Below are 23,044 nucleotides of genomic sequence, written 5' to 3' on the forward strand. Positions count from 1 at the left end.
TCCTTGCTTCTAAATGCATCTATTTATAGCTCAAATAATTTTTAACATTTAAAACAATCATGTAAATCTATACTAATATTATAAATGTGGAAGCAGCTCTGTGTGTCTATCCCTCTTTAACTGCCAAACTAATGAACCAAATTTGTCGAAGTTACCTATGAAGCAAACTACTTTTCAATTTTCATTGGTTTGGTAGTTAAAGAACAACAGACAGACAGCATAACCTTCATAAGTATTTAACAAAGTTATAGCAATCATATGTGCATAGCATACACAATTTTTAGTTATACTAATTATTTTTTCATTAAAATCATATTACCCAAAAATTTAGTAATGATTAAAACTTACCACAATATCTGGTTATAAATGAAACAATTTATATTTCAAAGTCTATATTTGGTAAAAGGCTGGAATGCAATACATTAAATGCTTATCAATTTTCTGAGTCCAGCTACAAATAAAAATGTAATTATAGTTATGTATTAATAGTAAAATAAAAATAATGACAAAAATATTTTAAAATTTGATTGGCATCAAATTAGGTGCAGTTTTATATTTTCTTAAAGATTACACTTATAAAAATGTATGTAAATCTATAGATAAAATTAATAAATTTATATAGTTATTAATACATAATTTAATTTCAATACTGGCAATGATTAAATATCTTATGTCATGGTGCCAAACACAGGGTTGTGCCTGCAAATGCTCGGTCCATATTCCATATATGCTTGTTTACTGTGGCACACTTGGTAGAACTCAGGTGTCGAGCCCAACATACTCCCACCAAACCAAACTGCATACCGTTGCATGTTGTGTGATATGACTTGGACATCAATAGGTTTAGGTGTAATGCGTCCTTCGGATAGCATTGTAGATAATTTCAGTCGGGCGTCTACAGTACGTTTAATATCTCGTTGGAGTCTTCTTCCAAAGTCTCTAAACATTGTAGAGCCTCCAGATAATACAATATTTCCATACAATCCTCTCCGCACATCAATTGGACAGCTCTGAATTACTTCATCAACCATCTCATTCAAAGGCACAGTGAAATCAGCATTAGAAAATTCAGGATGGAAAAATATTTCAGGTCCTAAGAATCTCTCATACCCAACATCAACAGAGAATGGATTTTTAGTAATGGCATTTATACCTGTATACTTTTTCATCCATTTTGCAGGATCGGAGTCATATTTTGCAAACTCCTTGGCGATATCTGGACAGATATAACTGTATCTTTCCTTAATAGCCTTTGCAGTCTCTAAACTCTGCTCAGGTGGAATGCCTACTTCACGTTCTCTAAGAAGCGATTGAATAAATGATGTTATATTCCTACCTGCAATAGGAATATGCTTGATACACGACCCAATAACATAGCCCTCAGCTACAGGAACAATATGAGTAACACCATCACCACTGTCAACTACGATTCCAGTAAAAGTGCGTCCGGCTGAGGTACGCGATTTCCAAGACGCAGCTAGGGCAAGGACAGCTTGTACAGCTATGTACAAACCCGGCACATTGAATGACTCAAACATTATCTCAGCTAAGTATTCCCTATTCTCGGGGGTATTCAACGGTGGCTCGGTAATTAAAAAGTGATGATCCTCTGGTTCTGCACGCAGATACTTGAAGATACATTGTTCAATGTACCTTTCCATTAAATCCCAATCTTCTACTAGACCATGACGGACAGGATATTTCACTGAATAACCAGTCGCTTCGAATGCTTCGTCACCGATAAAGAAATCTAAATCTTCTACTGCCTTAGTCATACGCCTAGTACTTTGGTCGCCAACTTTAGCAGTTTCTTTTATCGCTATGGCTGACGGAATGATAAACTGGGGCTCCTTGTTACCGGCAAACCCCAGTTTGGTATAGCCAGTTCCTACATCGATAACACATGCCGGTAAATGGTCACCCATTTTTCACTAAATTCACTAATGATTTCACTATTCTATTACAGGGTGCGGCAATATCTTCAAAATATTTTTGACGTACGAAAATAATATGAATACATCGAATGACAAATCCAATATGTCAGCGAGGAAATCGGAAGATGATTAATTTTACGTTCCATTTCTCACAATGAAAATATTTTTATACATTGAAACTAATTGACTAACAATTTAAATATTTTACATAAATACTAACACTTGTGTGAATTCGTTTTTTGTCTTTACTTCTTAAAAATATTTATTATATTTTTCGAACTCAATAAATTATAATTAAATCTACATTTTGAAAAATCAGTATGTATTGTGATAGGTATCTTCAAAATAGTTAGGTAGTATAATTAATTATTGAATTTTTATTAAAATTATATTTGGAACTATCCACTTCATTTATACATTCTTTGCTTTGATTGTTATTATTGATTTATTAAAAAAAAATTTTAGCATCCAAAAATTTCATTTTGACTTGGCTGAGTTATGTCAACTTTGTTTTTTAATAAATCAGCAATATTGTTATTCATATCCATTTTGAGTAATATGATATGCAGCAAAGAAAAATACAAACGTAATTAGAGATCTTTGTTGATTTGGTTGTTCGTATATTTAAAGAACAATCAATTGCAGTAATTATGATATACTCAAACAATAAATCAAACTCTGTGCAATCATATATAGGTAATCATAATCATGTTTTGAGAGTTAGATTGATGAAATTAACAATTAAAAAAAAAAAAACATTCATATTGCAATTCCCATAGTTAATTAAAAAGAATAAATAAAAACAAGAAAAAAGCAGGTAGTAACAGTTTTATTGTGACCCAATTTTAATACTATATTTACACAATATATATTACAGGAATGTAAATGTTTTAGAAACAAAACAAAGAAGTACCAGAAACACCAATTATTATTTCTATATTTGTCGAGTGAAAATGAAAAATTATTATGTTATAATTTATTTTAATAGATGTGGCAATGCCATATTTCTTTAAAGTCCTGTAATATACACATATGCAGCCAAAGCAATATGACATTTTATAGTGAAAGCCTTATGATAACATTATTTTTACTTTAAATATTTTTAGTAACAATTTATTATTGAAAGTTTATCAAACATTCACTGTATAAAAATTGAATAGTATGTAGGCATATAATTAATATAGAAATAAATCACAATTAAATTTAAATTATTTTGCTCATTATTTTAGATAAAAAAACATAGTGTACCACATATTGGCCTCATGCATTAGCGATTTACAAAAATCAATATAATATTTACACTGTAATTGAACATAAGAATGTATAATTAATCATATAACATATATTTTTCTATATCATTCAGTGAACAGAATTATGAAATCAACTAAAATAAGTGCATGAGTTAGTTTACTATGCCTAAGGTTTATTATTTGTATTATATAAAGGATTAAACATATTGGATTATTTTACTAATATGTAAAAAAATACACCTACAATTTTTCATACACTTAATTAAGTAGACTAACCTGCAATTAAATATGATAATAAACATATTTTTAATCTAATAAGATACAACAAACAGTGTAACAAGTCAACTAAATACTTGACTTAAAAAAAAATAAACATAAAATTTCGATTATTAATATCAGTATCAGTATATCAGACTTAAATAAACTTGGATAGATATAAACCACAACATTGTTTATAATACAAAAAGAAAATTGTATTACAATTGTCTCTGGTCGATTGTCTATAACAAAGACAATATTTTTAGATCTCTCACCACATCGCATAATCTGAATCGTCCATGTCAAAGATAGTGAAGAAACCGAGGATAGTCAGATATACAATCACATTGCCAGCCAGAGTCAAATAGCATGCACCCCAAAATATCTGAAAATTAAAGTTATTTGTTTTTTAGCGAGTTCTTTTGGATACAACAGTAAGTTGTTAGTAATCAATTGTGAAGAGTTTTGAAGAAGATGTACTTTTCATTTTTCAAGGACGGACACTTCATTGTCCCACATAATTAGGTTTTTCAAATACATACATTTTTTCTTTTCAGAATGCATGTTGATATTTTAAGTCATCACTAGCAAAAGATTAAATGAGGTCAAATAACAACTTGCATAAATTTGTGTGCTTATGTTAAAATATACTTTAAAAATACATTTAACATTTGATGTATATCTGCAATTCTAAGAATTATTTTACCCTCATAATTTATTACCAAAATTAGTCAAAAATTTGTATAGTCTCTGCTTTACTTAGCTACAAAACGTAAAGATTTTAAGAACCAGGATAATAAGTAACTACTTTTAGCTTGTAAAATTTGTCTTACTCAGGCTTAAAACAAATCATATATAATAACATACCACTGCAGCACGAGCAAGTACAATCGGTAGAGCAAAAGAGCTCACGAGAATGCCCATAGTTATAAAAATGGCTGTCTCCATGCAGGGCGAATTAGTACCACCAGCACTGTCAGTGTGACGTCTTGCTATCATTGTGGGGATGGGGCATAATACATAGAAGAGAACAACAAAGAATGGCCACCAATATCTGTAAATTGTAATAAAAGTTTTAATGAAATATAAAATAATTTATAATTGCCCAATATAAGTGTCACTTGTATCTAACAAAGCCTGTAATCACAAACTTCCTGTAGAAAATTATATTATAATTAACAGATATTCATGAAGATTGGAAGTAACAAAAAACCAATAAATTGGTGCTTAATTGGATTTGCTGCTTATATATTACAGTAAAACATGACATTTTTTTTATCTTTAACAGTAAAATTGTTTATATGTATGTCAAATATTCATAAAAATCTGAGTATACAGTTATGGGAAAAAAAACATGTACAATGATATATTATTTGAATTATTTTTTTATTCAATACAAATATTTGGTCAAAATAATTATTAAAAATATTTTGGAACACTTATATATCCTTGTGGCCACATTACAATAATGTAGTCATTTGTTGGAGTGTGAAGTAAGAGAAAAAAGTTAATTGTCTAATTTGAAGTGAAAGGAAAAATTTAAAAGTCAGTATTGGATTCTGCCTTTGAAATTTATTTATTATATTTTAAAATGCTAATGTATTTTACGTATGAAAATTTATTTTGTATATTAAATTACTTAAAACTAAACTAATTACATTGTATTTAAGTTATTTTGTAAACATTGTAAGACAATAATGTTCTTTCTGGTATAAACTACTATGTCTTATAACTGCCTGCATTTGCTTGTTCAAGTTTTCAAGTGCTTCATGTTTGTTTACTCTCACCTCTACACAAGAAGAGCAAACTCAACGGTAAGGTACTTACTGGACATACACTGAATTTTTAGTAACTGCTCAGAGGAACTAGCTTCTTGGAAATATTATGCCCACTTTTATTCAATATCCCATGAACTATGGATTGAGATAAATTACCTGTGATGTGCTCTCTAATAAGTTTATATATGCAGACAATAATGTGATTTGTACATTCTGCAAGATGTTAGTACAGAATATTTCTTTTCTTATAATTATATGAAAGGTAATTTACAAATACTTACTTATACTGTGGTAAGGCACAAGCCAATATAACAAAAGTCATCCCAATCGAGCCGGCGAAAGCCAATGACACCAAACTAGAAATGTAAATTTTAATCATGATAAATCTATTTCGTGAATACCTACTAAAACTTTACATTTTTAATGTATTGTTTTATGAAGCATAATTGCATCTAATTTTTTAAAATATAGTTTCATATTTCTTTTACTCGAATTTATTCATATTCCTCGATTTATTATATTAATATTGCATAATTATTTTTTTGGATAATTATTTTTTTAACTCAAACAAACTACCCACTTTGACAAGCCCATTGCAAAATAGTGTTTGTATTGATTTTACATTTTTAAATAAAAATACATAATTTTACTCACCCTGTTATTAGAGCATGACGAAAACATGAAAAAGAAAAAGTAATCGTAAGTACATTTAAAGACTAATACTATATTAAGGTGTTTGTAAATATAACAAATGAGTCATATGGACGGACAAATCTGAACCAATTTTTAAATAAATTAAAATTACCAGTAATAAACGCATTTACCTTTAATTCCAGCCATTGTTGGTATTAATATTTAATCTAACGTTTTATCTTACATCTAATAAAAACGCATAAATATAATAAAAACTTTCAGAATAAAGAAATGTCACAAGCACTGGAAGAGCAGATAAAAAATAACAAGTTAGAAGTTACTAAACAAACTGATTACTGAAGAATATTTTATTAATTATGAACAAGATAAAATGGTTTTTTTACAACTTTGATTACAGTTTTGTATTTTTTCTGTTTTCATATAATATGTTTTTGATAAAATATTTATTCGTAAAAGTAATTTTATGATTAAATAAATTAAGAATTAACAATTTGAAATCTGCAATAAAATGAAAAAAGGAAGCTTTATTTCGTTTTGTTATTTTGATTGATAATGTTCTGGATAATTTACAGAATGAAATATCAAATAATAACTTGAAATTTAGTAGCCCCACGCTCTGTTAGTGTCAAATTGACAATATTGTTGAGCTTGAGAATTGAGATACAGTGTCAACTTGCTCAATATTTCTGTTTTATACTTTCGAAATATATTTTAATTTTTTGATTCTTAAGTACTTATCTTTAATAAGTGTAGTAAAAATATCTGAAAATGGATGATGATGCGGAAACCTATAAACTATGGCGAATTCGTAAAACTGTAATGCAGGTTAGTTATAAGAGGTTATGTTATTGTGTATTACTGATATTTTTCTGAACTTTTTACATTTATGTTGTTATATTTTACAGTTGTGCCATGATCGTGGTTATCTAGTAACACAGGACGAGTTGGATCAGACATTAGACCAGTTTAAAGAACAGTTTGGTGACAAGCCTAGGTTAGAAAAACTTATTAAGAAATTATATTTATTCATTAAATATATTAATTATTGATTTTTTCACTAAAAATATTACAGTAGCAATCTTTTAAGTAATTTAAATGGTGACTTGTTTTTGAAAAAAAATAATAATTATCAAGTACTTATGTACTGTTCATCTTTACCACAATTTCTTACAGTAAATAAAATATAAGAAATGTTTAAATGATCACAGCCTGCTTACCTACATATAATTTTGTAGTTTGAGAAAGGGATCTGCTCATTATGTTTTTCTTGAATTTTTCATCCATGGCAAGCATCTTAGTTGATATTATTTAAAATTATCTGGTTAGTTTGATTTAATATAAACATTACTACCAAAAATAGGTTGTAAAAACTACTGAATATTAAACTTAGGTTTCAATTTTGTTATTTGAAAACACATATTTGTTTTGATAGCAATGACACAAAGATGTCAAAAAATTGTCAAAAGTAACAAGAAAAATATATAAATACTTTTTTAATATGTAAAAAATTTTGCATGCCTAGAATGTAAATCAAAGAGACGTAATTTTAAATTGGTACATGTATTTTTATTAATAATATAAATTTTAATACCCTATTTCAGTGAGAAAAGACCATCTCGAAGTGATCTAATTGTGTTGGTAGCTCACAACGATGATCCAACAGATCAGATGTTTGTGTTCTTCCCGGATGAAGCCAAAATTGGTATTAAGACAATCAAAACCTACTGTACTAGGATGCAAGAAGAGAATATTCATAGAGCAATTGTTGTTGTTCAAGCAGGTATTGCTTTGTTTATTTATATAAATATTATTATATATATTTGTGTGTGTTTTATTGTAAGATTTAATTGTATTTAGCCATAAATATATAGATTTAGAAAAATAGAAAAATTCTATGTAATAGTTTTGTGTTAATAGCATTACATAGAAATATACTAAAAACAGCTTTATAATTATTATATTTATAATCTTATGGTCTTAAGGTAACAAGTAGCATGAGCTATGAAACAGGAATAGATTGTCAGTCTAATCTTAAATCACCTAAAAAAGATTTTACTATAATGAAATTGTATTTTTTTGTTGACTTGAGAAACTGTATTGAAAATTTATGTAAAAAGATTATGTTAAGATTTCTTGTAATATTGTTAATATTAAAGCTTATGTTTCCATTTTCAGGTATGACACCTTCTGCAAAACAATCTTTAGTGGACATGGCGCCAAAATACATTCTAGAACAATTCTTAGAATCAGAACTTCTGATAAATATAACAGAACATGAATTAGTACCAGAACACATTGTATTGACACCAGATGAGAAGCAAGAACTGCTGGCGAGATAGTATCCTTTATATATACACTTAATTCTCTGTGCATTAGTGATCCATGTGCATATTAGTCCCCTCCGTGTATGACCTAGTCTTATGGAGTCTTGATTCATTGGAATCATGTATCAGTTGATCCTGATGTTGTAGGGTGGATGATATAAGTGCAAGTGCAAATTTAATGTTCCCTGTGTTGCTATGTGCCCAAACTTTGGTCAGGAAGATTTTTATTATGTATGATAATAATAATTTTTCTGACCAAATTTAGTACATCTATCTGTCTGTACATCACTCAAAGACTTAATAGCTTATTCCAAGCACTAGAGGGCAAAAGCCAAATAAAAAACATTTCACATTAAATTGATACAATTACATTGGTCGAGTGCTTGAATAATCTGTGATATTCTTTATGGATTTGTGAAATGACCTTTTGAGTGCTGATGAAGCTGTTTGGGGACTTAAAGTAGACATTTAGTAGTGAAATGTAATAAGTCATAAATAAAGGTATATAATTTAAGAACTGTGAGTGGGTGAGGTATTAGAAAATCTAATGTGTGTTTATTTTTTCTTCAATTGGTATAGTCTACGGCCAAGAAAAATAAAGTTCGGGAGATTTTTTTTTTATTTTATAACTATTTTATGGTGCCACTTATATTTCATCTTCTGATATACAAAATATCTCCTTAATTCATCCTACAGTAAATTAAAGGAAAACATGTTGATGAGAATACAGGCGGGTGACCCAGTTGCTAGATATTTTGGTCTGAAGAGAGGACAGGTCAGTAAATAATTTTGCTTATATTTAAGTGACATGTCTTAACAAGTTACATTAATACATAACTAATGACTTGGGTAAGAAGTCCTCAACCTTTTACTTTTAAATTAGCAATATTAAAAAAATATATATGGTATCATTGTTTTACATCACCTAATTATAGAATTATTCATGTCTTACAATTTAAAAATTTTCATTTTAATAGTACATTAGTAATTATTTTAATAAAATATGGAGTTGCGAGTGTCAACATTTTTTTTTAAATAAAATTCAATATCAATATCACGAAGACCAAATTCAATTACACCCAAAAAATTGTTTCAGGTGGTAAAAATCATTCGATCATCAGAAACCGCGGGAAGATATATTTCTTACAGATTAGTTTGTTAAGTTTAAGATAAAGATACATTTACGAATAAAATTCCATTTTTATAAAATCATCTTGTTTAATTACGTTTTCCTTTAAAAAGCTTTTTAAACCTATAAGTCTAATAAAAATGACTTTTTATAACAGCGTGCTATAGTTCAATCATACAAAGAAATACAAGAAGTAATGTTTATTACATAACAAAATGAAACGAATAAAATAAAAAGTTACCATGAACTAACTAACTCTATGAACCAATCTTTCGCACCTTTGTCCATTTCTTTGTGAATCAACAGCTTTTCAAGGATTTCCTGAACATTCATAAGTCTCATTTGTTGATAAATCAATTGCACGTACTTACCTACTAGGAACGTATGAATTATTAAACTGTCGCGCGATTATAGTACTAGTAAAAGTGCATACTTATTGACGTCAAAAAATGTAACCACAGAGATTTAAAAAACCGTTTGAAAAGTACTCAAAGCCTAATAAGCCTAGAACTGATTATTAAATTAAAAAAAAAAACACTAATTATAGTTGAAGTATTAGCTTCAGCGAATATGTAATAATCACTAGAGAATATATCCTGGTGAGTTGCCTCGCAATAAAATCTGGATATTCCCGGCGTTAAGGGAAGGCCTAGGGCGCCACTTTTGAGAGAGTCCTAGGTTTGGTTCTCTTTCCATCGTCTAACATACCCTCAAAGCTCAATACTATATTTATATCGTTAGAATCGGTCCTTGATACACTGCAATTGTCGAAAAAGTTTTAAGAGCCATCTTAGACCTTCCCGGTTCGACCCTGGTCGAATATACGATGGCGTCGACCCCCTAGACTGTAATCGACGGTAATCTGGAGATTGTATATTATATTGAGTTCTAAATATATATAATAATAAACTAATAAACCAACATATAAAACAAAATAATAAAATTAGCAATACATTAAACTGTAACTTTGCTTTTTTTCCATGAATAGTATTTTCACTTTTTCAAAGTGAGTTATCACCACTTATTGTGAAGAAGTGAAAAGTGAGCTTGCAACGAAATCAAAATAAAAAAAACTTGTGTTTTTAATGTATGAGATAAATCTTTGAAATGCCTTTCGTGTTTTAACGGTTAATAAATATAATTTGCTTGTTTGACTGTCCGTCAGTTCGAAGCGTATCGTAATCACGTAACAAATCGCAAAGCTGGTCCGATGGCCAGACACCGTTATCGACCGCAACAATGATCGAGATTCCAATAAAAAATAACTTTCGTAAAATACCATAATAGTATCTAACTATCTAATATGTAACGCCACGCATATCTTTACACTTGTGGGCAACGGGCATGCGATCGGCGCATCCATTTCAAACGACGCACGCGCACCATACTTTGCGCACGTTCGCAAATATTCGCTGAATTACAGACGAGTTTTTTTTTTTAATTTGATCAAGTTTTTTATTTGTTTATGATATAATATAATGACGATCACAGACATCAAAAATATATAAATAAAATAATTGCAACAATCAAATAATTAAAACTTTGAATGTGTTTTGTGTATATCGTAAATTAAGGATTGGACAAAATTGGATATGGTGAGTTATGATAGCCCTTTATTTTTTTTTATTTAGCACATCATTTATTAATAATAAGCACTGAACTATAATCAAATGATTATGTAATAATACGTGCATGATTTACAAATGATCAATCATCGTAGAAATAATAATCTTTTCATGTAAATTGAAGTCAATGATGCAGTGTTTGATTAATAGCTCTAAATAATGGTAGTTATTAGAAGCATGTAATACTTGCAAGTCGATGCAGTTATTGATATAATATTGACTCTCCAAGTAATATGTAACATAATGTAAGATCAATAGATATAATTTTCCTCCATGGATTTTAAATTAAATAAAACGATGAACTTAAGAATATTATAAAGAAATATTCGTACAAAAGAAAGCTCTTTGTTTGAGCTTTCAGTTATAGCAGTCAAGAGTGAGTAATGTAAATATTATTTATATAATTGTGGTATTTATAGCTGAAAAAAAAAATTAAGTGCATTATTATATAGATAACAATCATACGAATGTTATGCATTAAATTAATAAAAAAACTGGTATTTAGATCATTAGCATTTTTTGTACCTGTGTGTGTACGGACATGTACATATGTACGGACGTAACGTTTGTTCCAGGAAAATAATTATTAGGTAAAATTAAATTAAATGTTAATGCGTATTGTTATGATAAAATGCATAAAAAGTGGAAGAGTAAGGAAGTATAGTAAGTACGTTTTATTGAGCGAGCCTAACAGACATCGATTGTTTGAGCAAATTAAATCGCACCGAGAACATTTATTTATCAATAAAAACTAAAGACTATGAATTTACTCGTTTTTAATAAAAAAAAAGGTTAACAGCAAAACGTAGGTATATATAATGAGAGCAATAAGCTCGTATACCTGGTAGGTATAACAAATGAAATAAATCTATATTCAATGAAACTTCCAAGTACTTTTTCACTCAAGACTGTATTTGTTTATTCAGATAAATGTAATATGACGTAAGTCAACCAATAAGTTTTCGTTGATAGTATTAAAAAAAAACGTAAATTATCCATAACGCATAAAGCGTGCCTTAGACACGCGTTTGATTATAAACGGTGTCAATTATCTCGAAAACTTTTAAAATAATGTTTCATTCATGTGTCGTTCCTGATAATATTACACATTCATATAATTAAACAAAATAAATTGTGTGCGTTTGCCTCTTATAAATACTTTCCGCTGGTAGCTTCTTGTTGGGTCATTTGTTTGACTGACTACTCACTACAATTTATTCTACTGTCAAACACTCCATATTGGTATGTTCCGGTTTGAAGGGTGACTGGGCCAGTGAAATAACTGGGACATAACATTTTAGATCCCATGGTTGACGATGCTTTAAATATGATGACACATTGAGAATTTATTTTTGGCAGTATGCGTCTATGCTGTAGTCATAATTATAGTTATTTTGTTAAAAAATAAAACAACAAACATGACGACAATCAATCGCGCCGGGGACCGTTTATTTTAAATTTCGTTACAAGTAAAAAGGAGTAGCTTGATAAAAAATAATAAGTAAAAGGGATAACTAGATGTTTTAATTACGCAAAACGTATTACTACATAATTATGATGTATTATAACGTATTACTGACATAATTATGATGAAAACGAAAGGCAAACGTCCTAATTAGGACGTTTTCCAGTCTTCACTTTTTGCGCGTTAATGACATATCTGTTTACTAGAACATCGTTGACGACAATTAAATATTTGTAATTAGAATGATTCATTTCGTTACTGCTTATCATATTCTAAATATCGCGATATTAAAAACATACACAAATTACACACATGTACATTCTTACATGTGTTGATCGTGTCTTGAATTGGAAAACTTATAATTCTTCTGTTAAGCATCGATCACGAATTTCAAGTTAGAAAGTTGAAAATTCGTGATGATACCACTCGACTTTACATATTTAAATCAGACCGGTCTTTTGCAAAATTAACGAGAAATTATTAACAATTTTGTGAACACAGATTTTAGACAAGACAGTAGTCAGACAAATAAGTTTGTTTTTATATGCATTTTTAAAACCTAAAATACTTATCTATTAATTTGTCCAAATAAGGATCATTTATATTGCAATGTAAATCATAAAGACTAAACTAATAGAATAAAAATAATATAATGTTTCTTTATAAAATGACCTAAAACGACATAGAAAATAATCACATACTTATTTATTATTGTTTATAATCAAAGCTTTTCTTTTCATATATAAACAATTCTATGTATTTGTATCTTCTTATATTTATCGTTCATAAGAATTGAAAACTATAAATCAGTAAAAGAATCACTAGGTATATTTATTTATTTATTTACGTAGTATAATTAATACATAAGATGATATATAACTGTCCATCGCGTCGTTTTAACAGACAGTCTATTTGATAGTGTCTTGTCTAAAGTCTACGCTACTCGTATAAATTTTAACGATTAGTGATTTAAAAAATTGTGTTTATGGAACAGAGCTAAATATCTATTATACAAATACCTGATTAATAAAACTAACTGCAGATCAGATGAGTGATAAAGATTCGACCATTAGATTTTTTAACGAGAATTCTTTCGGCGCGGTGAGTGTCATATTGGTTTTGAGTTCCGGAGTTAAATATTTATGGCGCCTACTTATTTTATCTTGTCTTACTAGCAAGTCGTTTAATGTTATAATATTTAAAAACAATAGTTATGACTGCAACGGATACGCCGCGCGCCGATGGTTTTAAAATCTTTCAAATTGGGTTGTCTGGAAGAGATAACTAAAATTAGCCATAAGGACGCACATTGTACAACACATCAAATAACTGTTTATATTTTTTGTTTTATTTATTTTGTTTAAATCTAGACTTTCTTTATTTTAGTTTGTAGTGTACAATAAAGTATATTCCATTCATTTCAATCATTCAAAAAAAAAATGCTTAGTTTACTTCTGATTTAAAAGGACACAATCTTTTGAAAATGCTTTATGTATGTCTGTCTGCTCTGCTCTGCTCAGATATGTAAATATTAAAAACTAATATAATGGGCATTGCGCGCCATCATTGCTCAAATCAAATAACACTTATTCCCGGCTTCCTGTTACTTCCGTCTTTTTTTACGATATCACTCCCACAGATTATAGGAAACCGAGAGAAAAGATGCTATGCATCTAAAAAATATTCGAAAATTTGACGCTCTAAGAAAAAAAAAACTAACACGATTACGGTTTTCCGGTTTATAATTCAAATTTTAATTATGACGATGATCACTTTCGGCGATTAATTAATTACTTTTGAAGTCGTCATATAGGCTTTTACGTTTATGAGAATATACGGCTAACATGAGAATTAATTTCGGGATTTACTTATTTGATAATACTAGCTGTGACCACGACTTTGTGTCTTATTGAATTGAACAAGAAAATATTCTTAAAAATAATGAGTCGATCTAAGCCGCGGATAAAATGTTGCCATATAAAACGATATTATCGAAATTAGTTTTTAATAACCTATTTTATTCGTGTTCCGGCCTATAGCGCGTACTGTAAATTAACTGAATACCAAAGTTACTGTAACGCGTAACTCATCGTATATAATTGATCATAAATAAAGTATTCAACAAGATTTCAGTTTGTAATTTATTTAGCGAGATTATTAGTGCATTTCTTCTTAATATAACTCTAGTCATAATATAATAATATTAATTTGAGTTAAAATGTGTTAGTTTGTATGTTTCATTCCGTAATTATGATGTTTGTTTTATTGCTAGTAAGCTGCATTATGCTATAGTGTTATATCACTATATATTATAAAACAAAGTCCGGCCGCATTTGTCCTTCTGTATGTTTGCGATATACTCTTAAACTACTGAGCGGGTTATCATGCGGTTTTCACTAATAGATAGCGAGATTCATAAGGAATATTTAAGTATATAATTTATTAAGGTTTTTGTGTAAATCATTTGAAATATCACGAAAATTATTAAACATGTCTGAAAAAAGCAACAAAAGTATCTATATAAATAAAAGGTAAATATATTAAAAAAAAAACTTATTTCCAACCGTGCGAGGCTGGAATGGGCCGCTAGTGTTATAATATAAAATAGTTATAAATATCATTTAAACCATATAATTTTTAAAAATATATCTTACGTTCTTCAAAGAATCTCTATCATGTAAAGTTTGAAAATGATTACAATTCGTGGGTATATCGCTGCAACAAAAATATCATACATAGTGTCATAATGAATTCTTTGTATCGTATTAAAGCGTATTGGAGAAGCGTAGCGGAGTATGTACCTGACTTTTGTACAATACAATCATAACTTATACTAAAATATTAGTTTAGTGGATGTGATTATATAAAAGACATCGCAGATAAAATCCTGATTGATTTTAGCCATTGGAAAGAAACACGTGTTAATACTTTTTATTTTAATATAACTTGAATATTCATATGTTATTGTGTTGCACAGTTATAGACATCCAATCTTGTTTTATATAATTCCTAACGGCTTTATTAAAGATAGCTCGGTATCAATCAAGCTACCGTGTAGGAGTTTGAATGTAAATTGCTGTATAAGCATATTAATCGAATAGCTTAATGTTAAAAATATTACGTGCCTCCTCTACTTTCGACCTTAATATTTTTAATATTACTTTATAGTTTATGAGTATATGAAACCGGTAAAGAACGAATACTGGCCAGTTTTATTAAGCTCAAGCCAAGTGTACCGATTAAAAAAAAAGCAAAATTATTATTCGTATGTCATATGTATATTCATCGCAGTGAATATATATTCACTATGATGGAATTTATCCATTAATAACTTTTTGTTCCCTATGAAATTATCCGTTTCGTTAAAACATATGACAAATTCCTATAAATATGCATGATGTTATACAGATGTATTAAAAAGCCAAGATTTATGTGCCTTAAACATGCAAAGAAAATATACTGATTATACATTAAAAAATATGCAAGTTATGTTACCCAAGAAATGAAAAAAGAGAGTTTTTTTTTCACTTTTGCGTTTGCATTTTATGTCAAAGAACTTAAACTTTTGTGCCCAAAAATGTGTGAATTTAATTTTTGTTGATTTGATCAATATATTGACAGACAGATTTATGTAAATAATGGCGCAAAAATTGTAATCGGGTAGTGAAATTTACGTTTCGCCTAATCGTAAAATATAATACCATTTTTATAAGTTAAACATTATTTATTGATCATCATCATCATCATCATTTATATATCATCACAGATGATATTAATAAAAACGAAATGAGTGTTTTAATTAAAAAACAATATTTGGATAGATTTTTTATATATTAATAAATAATGCATGAATTATTTAGTTTTAACACATTTTTACGTAAAGGACTTTCTAAATGAAATAAATGTAAAAATTAATATTCGTTTCATTCATATTATATTGATTTCTTTGCAAATGACATGATAAAACTTTCCCACGCATAAAAAATAAAATCACTTGTTAAACCAAGAATCTGTATAGAGGCCTATGCCCAGCAGTAGACAAATATAGACTGCTTATGATAATGATAATCGACAAAATAAGGTATGTAGGTAAGTACCTACTTAAATAAACCATTTCTATTTCACTAAATAGAAATGGTTTATTTAAGTAGATCACTATCTGTGTTTGATGTCAAAAATATTGTGGTTTATTGAATCAACGATTTTTTCCTGAGAATATTTTTTTAAATAAACATCGTATATCCGATAAACTGCTTTGTAAATAAAATGTGGTCTAGAAGCTACGTCGGGGTTATATATTCAACATCTGGGTTGCGCAAGCAAAAAGTTATTTTATCATAATATGAGCGAGACGGTCGAGGGTGCATCTGTATTTGCACAAAGACCTACTGTAATACATTTGTTTTGCTAAGAATGGCCTCATAGTCTTAATCACACAGGAGCACGTCATATTCGATATAAGACGATCAGTTATTTCCTAACCCTATCTCTACCATAGTAGATAGGCTATTTGACTGGATTTTAAAATCCATTTTATATTATTTAGTAGAAGTTAAGGAACCCAGTAAAAGTTGTGTTTTTTATTTCTAGTACATATTTGCCGAAAAATATCATATTAAAAATTCCATATTTAAATAGCGCGCAAAAACGCTTCTTGGACAATATGGCGCTGCAATGGGGTCGGTGTCGTCACTTTCCTGTATTTTATTCTGTGGTACATATAGAAGAAAAGCAAAGTTTACAAGAAAGTGACTTCATCATAAGCCCGGCCAATCAGGTGCGTTTAGTGTCACGTGAAAAAGTTTGAAAAATACATTTTTATTTATGGATTTTTGAATAAATTAAGTATTATTTTTAACTTTTGTTAGTAAATAACTATTTTTAAACTCATAATATACACTGATTACAATAATTCACTATTTAATTTTTGCATTAGCCAAATAGCCTATTCTCGATGGACAAATAAACGATACTATGCTCTACATATAGAACAACAATAGAGTTATTTCCGAACAGATACTTTAAAGAATTTGTACCTTCAACAACTTTATAAACCTATATTAGTACTGCGGTGCACCGCGATATTCGGTAAATAACTATAATAATCAAACCTGCGCTCCAGCGCCCTGGATGCTTATCAGAGCGTTCGCGCCTAATGACAGCCGGCGACACCGCGGTCGGAGATAAATTGATGATACTTTCTAAACATCTCACTACGAAAATGCATCATATTTCATAAATTTAAAATATTATAGATTATCAGATTTAATTATAAATTACTTACTACGTGGTTAGAACTCGTGCATCTTAACCGATGATTGCGAACCCAGGCAAGCACCACTATATATGTGCTTAATTTGTGTTTATAATTCATCTCGTGCTCGGCGGTTAAGGAAAACATCGTCAGGAAACCGGCATATGTCAAATTTCATAGAAGTTCCGCCACGTGTGTTTTCCACCAAACCGCATAGGAAAGCCGTGGTGGATTATGTTCCAAACCTCTTAAAACTTATACTGAAGATGCAGCGGATTTTTCAAACGTTATTTATTAATACAAGAATTATTATCATTTAGGTCTTAGCTGTAGTCAAATAAGAATTAAAAAAAAAATCATTTTTTAATTAGATGCACTCCACAGTTTCACCCAATTTAAATTTAGAATAATGACGACAAAAGTTAATTTAACATTCTTGTTATTCTATAATTGTAAATCGCTTCGGTTTAAATGTAAATATTGTAAACAACATAGCACTCGTAATTTTAACTACATAGAAAAATAATATTTGCTTAAGTATATGAAAATTATAGATATATTAGTAGGAAATTAAATTGCTGAATTTCTTTCTCTGTAGTTTTGATTTTGACTGTCAATAAAACTGAATTTAACTCTTTTACATTTAAAAAATGTATTTTAATAGATTTCAATGTCTAAATAGCTTGACACGATTTATATTCGCTTACTCGTTTGTAACTAACAACTTCAGTATAAAGAAAACAGCACATTACTTGGTGCCCACTATCACTTGTAACCCGGCTTTGTAAAAAATTAGGTAGGTATATTTAATGAAATATTCTACTGCCATAGAAAAATACCCATTGTGTCAAGCTATAGCTATAGTGCTTGAAGGGTGAGTAGCCAACATAATTGCAGGCATAAGTGATATAACATCTTAGTACCCAAGGTTGGTTAGTATTTCAAACTTCAATTTTTATAGGCAGTGATGAGTAAGTTCAAAATACCGGTATATTGTATTTAAGAAGTGAATACCTTGGTTCTTGGATTTTGCGGAATTGGAAAACAAGTGTATTAAATCGTAACTACTTCGGATTAAACAATGGTTATTATCTCTGATTCTATATAAATAATCAACATCAAAAATCTTAAGATCATAACGATGTACGAAGCAGTAACTTGAATAGACAGCGAATATAAGAAACAGTTTATATAAATTAAAAAACAATTATACTTATTTATGTAATGCTTGATTTCCCGTTTTGCATAGTTACAAACTCTGTCGAATATATATAGTTGCTCAATCAATCTTTTCGTGCTGCGCAGTACCGCTGTAGTCTAGATAAGAATCTAGGAATCTTGTACTTAACTAGGGACGAAGCAACTGATTGATAAGTATTCATGATAGCTCATTTCTCTTCATTATTTACAGTTAACTAGCCATTGTGCGGTTTGTGAATATCTACGAGTACCTTCAACAAGTTAAACAAAAGAAAATCTATTTGAACATTGTTTTGAAATGATACAAGATTTCGTTTTGATACTACGTGTTATGATGGTGAGATTTCTTGTAATGTTATACGCGTAGCCATAACCTTAAAAAATGCTATGATAGACTTACTTCCATCTTCCAAAAATGAAATATATTAAATCATTTTAATTTATAGGTTGTTGTTGTTGTTAATTTATAGATTTATATATTCATTGTAAAAATTACACCATCGATAAACAATATCATTATATCATTATGTAATATAGTTATATAAATGATTATTAATAAAACAGGGCGTTGGATACACATATGGTATTTTTTAAATTTTTTTTAATCGACACACGCAAATAAGCAAAAAATTATAGTCGTTGCTTTCGTTCAGTCGTTTTCATAATCTACAAACGTAACGATCCAGTTGGGGTCAAAGATCAAAGTTGGATTGAAATATAATCGGGATCGAATCACAGTTATAAGTCTGTAGATTTTCAAATTTCCTTACAATGAATTCCTTCACAGCTGAGCACGAGATAATAAACTAAAATTAAGCATCAAAATACAGCGGGACTTGCTATAGTTTGAACCCGCAGTCTATAGTTAAGATTCACGTGCAACTGGCTCACACTTGTTGCCACTCGGTCATCTTGGCATTTGACTGTAATACTATTAATTATTAATCTTAAGCGTAAGGGAAATCTCAGTTTGAAACCAGTCAGCTTACGTAGTACGGCTATAAATTATAAAAATCGAACTTGGCATCCAAAAATGCCGGACATAGGCGTTTTTAAAGCCGCACATTTATAATTCTATACCGTCTTAACCAGTTCGCTGTGTGAGAAAAAACAAACAACAAACATAACAGTCTGAAGATGAGATGCTCTCGAGTGGAGAACCTTTTTATTATTTCACTTGAAAAAAAAAATAGCTCATCATAATTTAAATAGTAATTCTCGAATAGTCACGTATCTGAGATACTTCTGTTTCCGTTGAAATATGTTCCCATTGGTTTATTTATCGATTCTTTTAACGTTTGTTCATATAAATATCCCCATCATAAAAGAAGAATTATTATTTTATTTACACTCAATGTAATGTCGCATAGAGCTTTAATTATCTTACTTTGTTTGTTTTTGTTAATAAAAAAATATTAAGTTAGTATAAATAGTAGCTTTTGCGTGACTCTTGAAAAAAAAAGTAATGAAGGGAAGGTTTGTGTGATCGAAACGTGAGTGCTGTTTGTAATGTCAGCTTGGCCTCAGTAACTCATAACATCCGACGGCACTAACTGGACCGGGTAAAACGTTACGAAACAAACAAACATAGTGAAAGTCATAATTTACTGTTTCATTACGAACTTTGTACAATCCTTACAAAAACGTTTCTACATTTTACGCCTCGCGAAATTATCGATGAATCAATTGCGTTGTGAAAATTATAATTATAGCGAATCGGACAGAAAATACTTTTTTTAATATATTTTTTTGTAATATGCCGTGTATAATACATAAAACAAAAAAGGGCGGAAATTCATCATTTACATATATTAAAATTGTATTAAAAAAATATCATTACCTTCAAAGTCTTAAAACTGATATCAATATATTTGACCTATAGTTTAAATTTGGTCTTAAATAAATATAATTGAAATAATAACGTATGCGTGATTCATTGACTCATAAGTGCATAAGATCTCTATTTTTTATTAATCATAACAAATGTTTATTAAATAAAATAGTAATATTGTTTTTTAAGCTGTGAGACCCTGTCAATGATCGTTGTTAAACAAAGAGAAAAGGAAAGTAATAAGACTAGTCCCACACTGGCTGGAGTTCATCTGAACACGCGATATAATCGTCATATCAACAATTTACGACCAGATAAGATACTTAATAGTGTTTAGGTCATGCTATAAGTACGTGTGAAAAAAGAAATTCGAATTAATTAATTGATCGATGAATATTAAATAGGTTTGTTACATCATATTTTTTTTTAATAATTTTGAGCTGATTGTTTTGTGTCATTGACAATATTAGTGAATTAAATTAAAAAGTGAGACCCATGGTAATGATTTGGTACTTTTGAAGTGATATTATTATAGCAGGACTAACTGTTTTTTATTGTATTCATTTAACGAGATGAACCCTTTACATTACAGTGACCTAATATGTGTTTTTGTTTCATACACATATATTTTTAACGAAAGTATTTATTTTATTAAAAATCTTCATATTGTTGATAGAATGAAAAAATATATTGAATACATTTTAAGTGGTTCGTAGAAAATAGTAAAGTTAAATAGTCTAAGAAATCCTTACGAGAGGTCAAAGAAAGTCGATTTAGCGTATGCTAGAAAACAACTTGTAATAGAGTTAATTTTCTTGTTCTGCGAAAAAAGTTTAATTTCAAACAAACGGCATACTTTCACGGTTACGGCGTGACCGCTCCTACGATTATATTTGTACTTTATACTATTTGATAATTATTGTATTAAGATTTGACCTTAGTGGATAAATCAATTTGTCAATGATAGAATAATTGATGATGATGAATGCTTTTGTATATTTGTGGATACCATATCCAAAGAGCCGAGATAGAGGCCAGTATGTAGACCACGTGAGTGATAACCTTAGGTCTTAAGGCCTTAGCTTAGAGCTGTCATGGTACATATTACGCGGATGTTTAGTCTGTGGAGACAAAATAATTTAAAAAAATCACAATTCAGTTTTCATATACTTATTAAAGAGAAACGTCGTAATAAAAACTGCTTGTGTCAATTGCTTACTGAAAAAATTGGCTTCATATTTCGACAACCCATTGGAGTATAAAGCTGTTCGCTCACAAAGGCGTTAATTTATCGGCTTACATTGATATGAATGACGCTCGAGCTTAGAGGTGTCTTAGGGCGCGTGATGACTAACAGCCTGTTACCATCAAAGATGGTTGATTATTCGCCAAGGGAATCGGAATCGGGATTCATCGGGGAAATTATGCTAACTTAATTACTTAATTTTGTTTATTTGGTAGTAGTGCTTTGGGCAAGGCCGTCTGGAGAGATACCAACCACTCATCAGTTATTCTACCGCCAAACAACAGTAATCAGTATTGTTTTGTTCCGGTTTGAAGGGTGAATGAGCCAGTGTAACTACAAGCAAAAGGGACATAACATCTTAGTTCCCAACGTTGGTGGCGCATTGACGATGTAAGAAATACTTGATATTTCTTACAGCGTCATTGTATATGGGGAACGGTGACCACTTATCATCAGATGCCCCATATGCTCGTCCGCCAACCTATACCAGATATACATATATATTTAGTGACAACGAACTCAGCGTGATTTATTTATGTATTACAAAAAACTTAACTTTTTATTATTTTCAAATGGCAATAATTAAAATTTGCAGCAACCTTGAACAGGCTGTAAACATTGAATAAATAATCGTGTTTGATGTCTAATAAGATAATTACCTGATGACATACATCATTAGTAACATCCGTTAGATGTTTATTGTACATTTTAAGATAAATTGTCTAACATAATCATGATATGATAATTTAAATGTGTTTTATTGGCCATTAGAAAAAAGGACATAAAATTAGGCAAAGGAACTGATTTGTTATGCGATTTTTATTAGTACAACAAATATTTATTTTGAAAAGAAATCGCTTATTCGTTTCAAAAAGTATTTCAATACTTATGTGTTTCGTATCCTATGACCAATGTGACCAAGAATAAGGCCATTAAACAGGACAAGTGATAGCTTTCTTCTTTACAATGATGAGATGCTATCTGTGCTTTTTATTCAACATTCAATTATTTCTGTGCATTCTAAATCACGAAGTTTATTGCTTTTCTTTAAACTTAGCTTTTGATCTTGACTGTCATGCCGAATTGCATTTTATTA

At 29.5% G+C, this 23,044-nt stretch overlaps 3 protein-coding genes across 3 annotated transcripts; 1 reads left to right on the forward strand and 2 right to left on the reverse strand.

The window, feature by feature from the left end:
* Nucleotides 1-379: 379 nt before the first annotated feature.
* On the reverse strand, nucleotides 380-2,050 carry LOC124537171 (actin-related protein 3). The gene has a single exon (XM_047113893.1). The coding sequence runs from the start codon at nucleotides 1,923-1,925 to the stop codon at nucleotides 669-671; it is 1,257 nt and encodes a 418-aa protein (XP_046969849.1). The 5' UTR covers nucleotides 1,926-2,050; the 3' UTR covers nucleotides 380-668.
* Nucleotides 2,051-2,744: 694 nt separating this feature from the next.
* On the reverse strand, nucleotides 2,745-6,181 carry LOC124537173 (leptin receptor gene-related protein). Its single transcript, XM_047113895.1, has 4 exons — nucleotides 6,045-6,181; nucleotides 5,502-5,577; nucleotides 4,310-4,496; nucleotides 2,745-3,827 (listed from the first exon to the last, which is right to left on the reverse strand). The coding sequence occupies exons 1-4, from the start codon at nucleotides 6,058-6,060 to the stop codon at nucleotides 3,714-3,716; spliced, it is 393 nt and encodes a 130-aa protein (XP_046969851.1). The 5' UTR covers nucleotides 6,061-6,181; the 3' UTR covers nucleotides 2,745-3,713.
* A 315-nt stretch (nucleotides 6,182-6,496) lies between these two features.
* LOC124537172 (DNA-directed RNA polymerases I, II, and III subunit RPABC1) lies at nucleotides 6,497-9,407 on the forward strand. Its single transcript, XM_047113894.1, has 6 exons — nucleotides 6,497-6,699; nucleotides 6,780-6,868; nucleotides 7,476-7,654; nucleotides 8,050-8,212; nucleotides 8,895-8,973; nucleotides 9,295-9,407. The coding sequence occupies exons 1-6, from the start codon at nucleotides 6,643-6,645 to the stop codon at nucleotides 9,358-9,360; spliced, it is 633 nt and encodes a 210-aa protein (XP_046969850.1). The 5' UTR covers nucleotides 6,497-6,642; the 3' UTR covers nucleotides 9,361-9,407.
* The last annotated feature ends 13,637 nt before the right edge of the window (nucleotides 9,408-23,044 follow it).

Source organism: Vanessa cardui, chromosome 18 (genome assembly GCF_905220365.1).
Source record: "Vanessa cardui chromosome 18, ilVanCard2.1, whole genome shotgun sequence".
NCBI classification, from domain to species: Eukaryota; Metazoa; Arthropoda; class Insecta; order Lepidoptera; family Nymphalidae; genus Vanessa; species Vanessa cardui.

Excerpts from the sequence above, each read along its gene's own strand:
- LOC124537171 (XM_047113893.1), bottom strand. The coding sequence starts at position 1,925 with ATGGGTGACCATTTACCGGCATGTGTTATCGATGTAGGAACTGGCTAT.
- LOC124537173 (XM_047113895.1), bottom strand. Across the intron at positions 4,497-5,501 it reads TGTGCCTTACCACAGTATAA|ATATTGGTGGCCATTCTTTG; the intron begins GTAAGTATTTGT and ends TACAATTTACAG. Across the intron at positions 3,828-4,309 it reads TACTTGCTCGTGCTGCAGTG|ATATTTTGGGGTGCATGCTA; the intron begins GTATGTTATTAT and ends TTTAATTTTCAG.
- LOC124537172 (XM_047113894.1), top strand. The coding sequence starts at position 6,643 with ATGGATGATGATGCGGAAACCTATAAACTATGGCGAATTCGTAAAACT. Across the intron at positions 6,700-6,779 it reads TTCGTAAAACTGTAATGCAG|TTGTGCCATGATCGTGGTTA; the intron begins GTTAGTTATAAG and ends TATATTTTACAG. Across the intron at positions 8,974-9,294 it reads TTGGTCTGAAGAGAGGACAG|GTGGTAAAAATCATTCGATC; the intron begins GTCAGTAAATAA and ends AAATTGTTTCAG.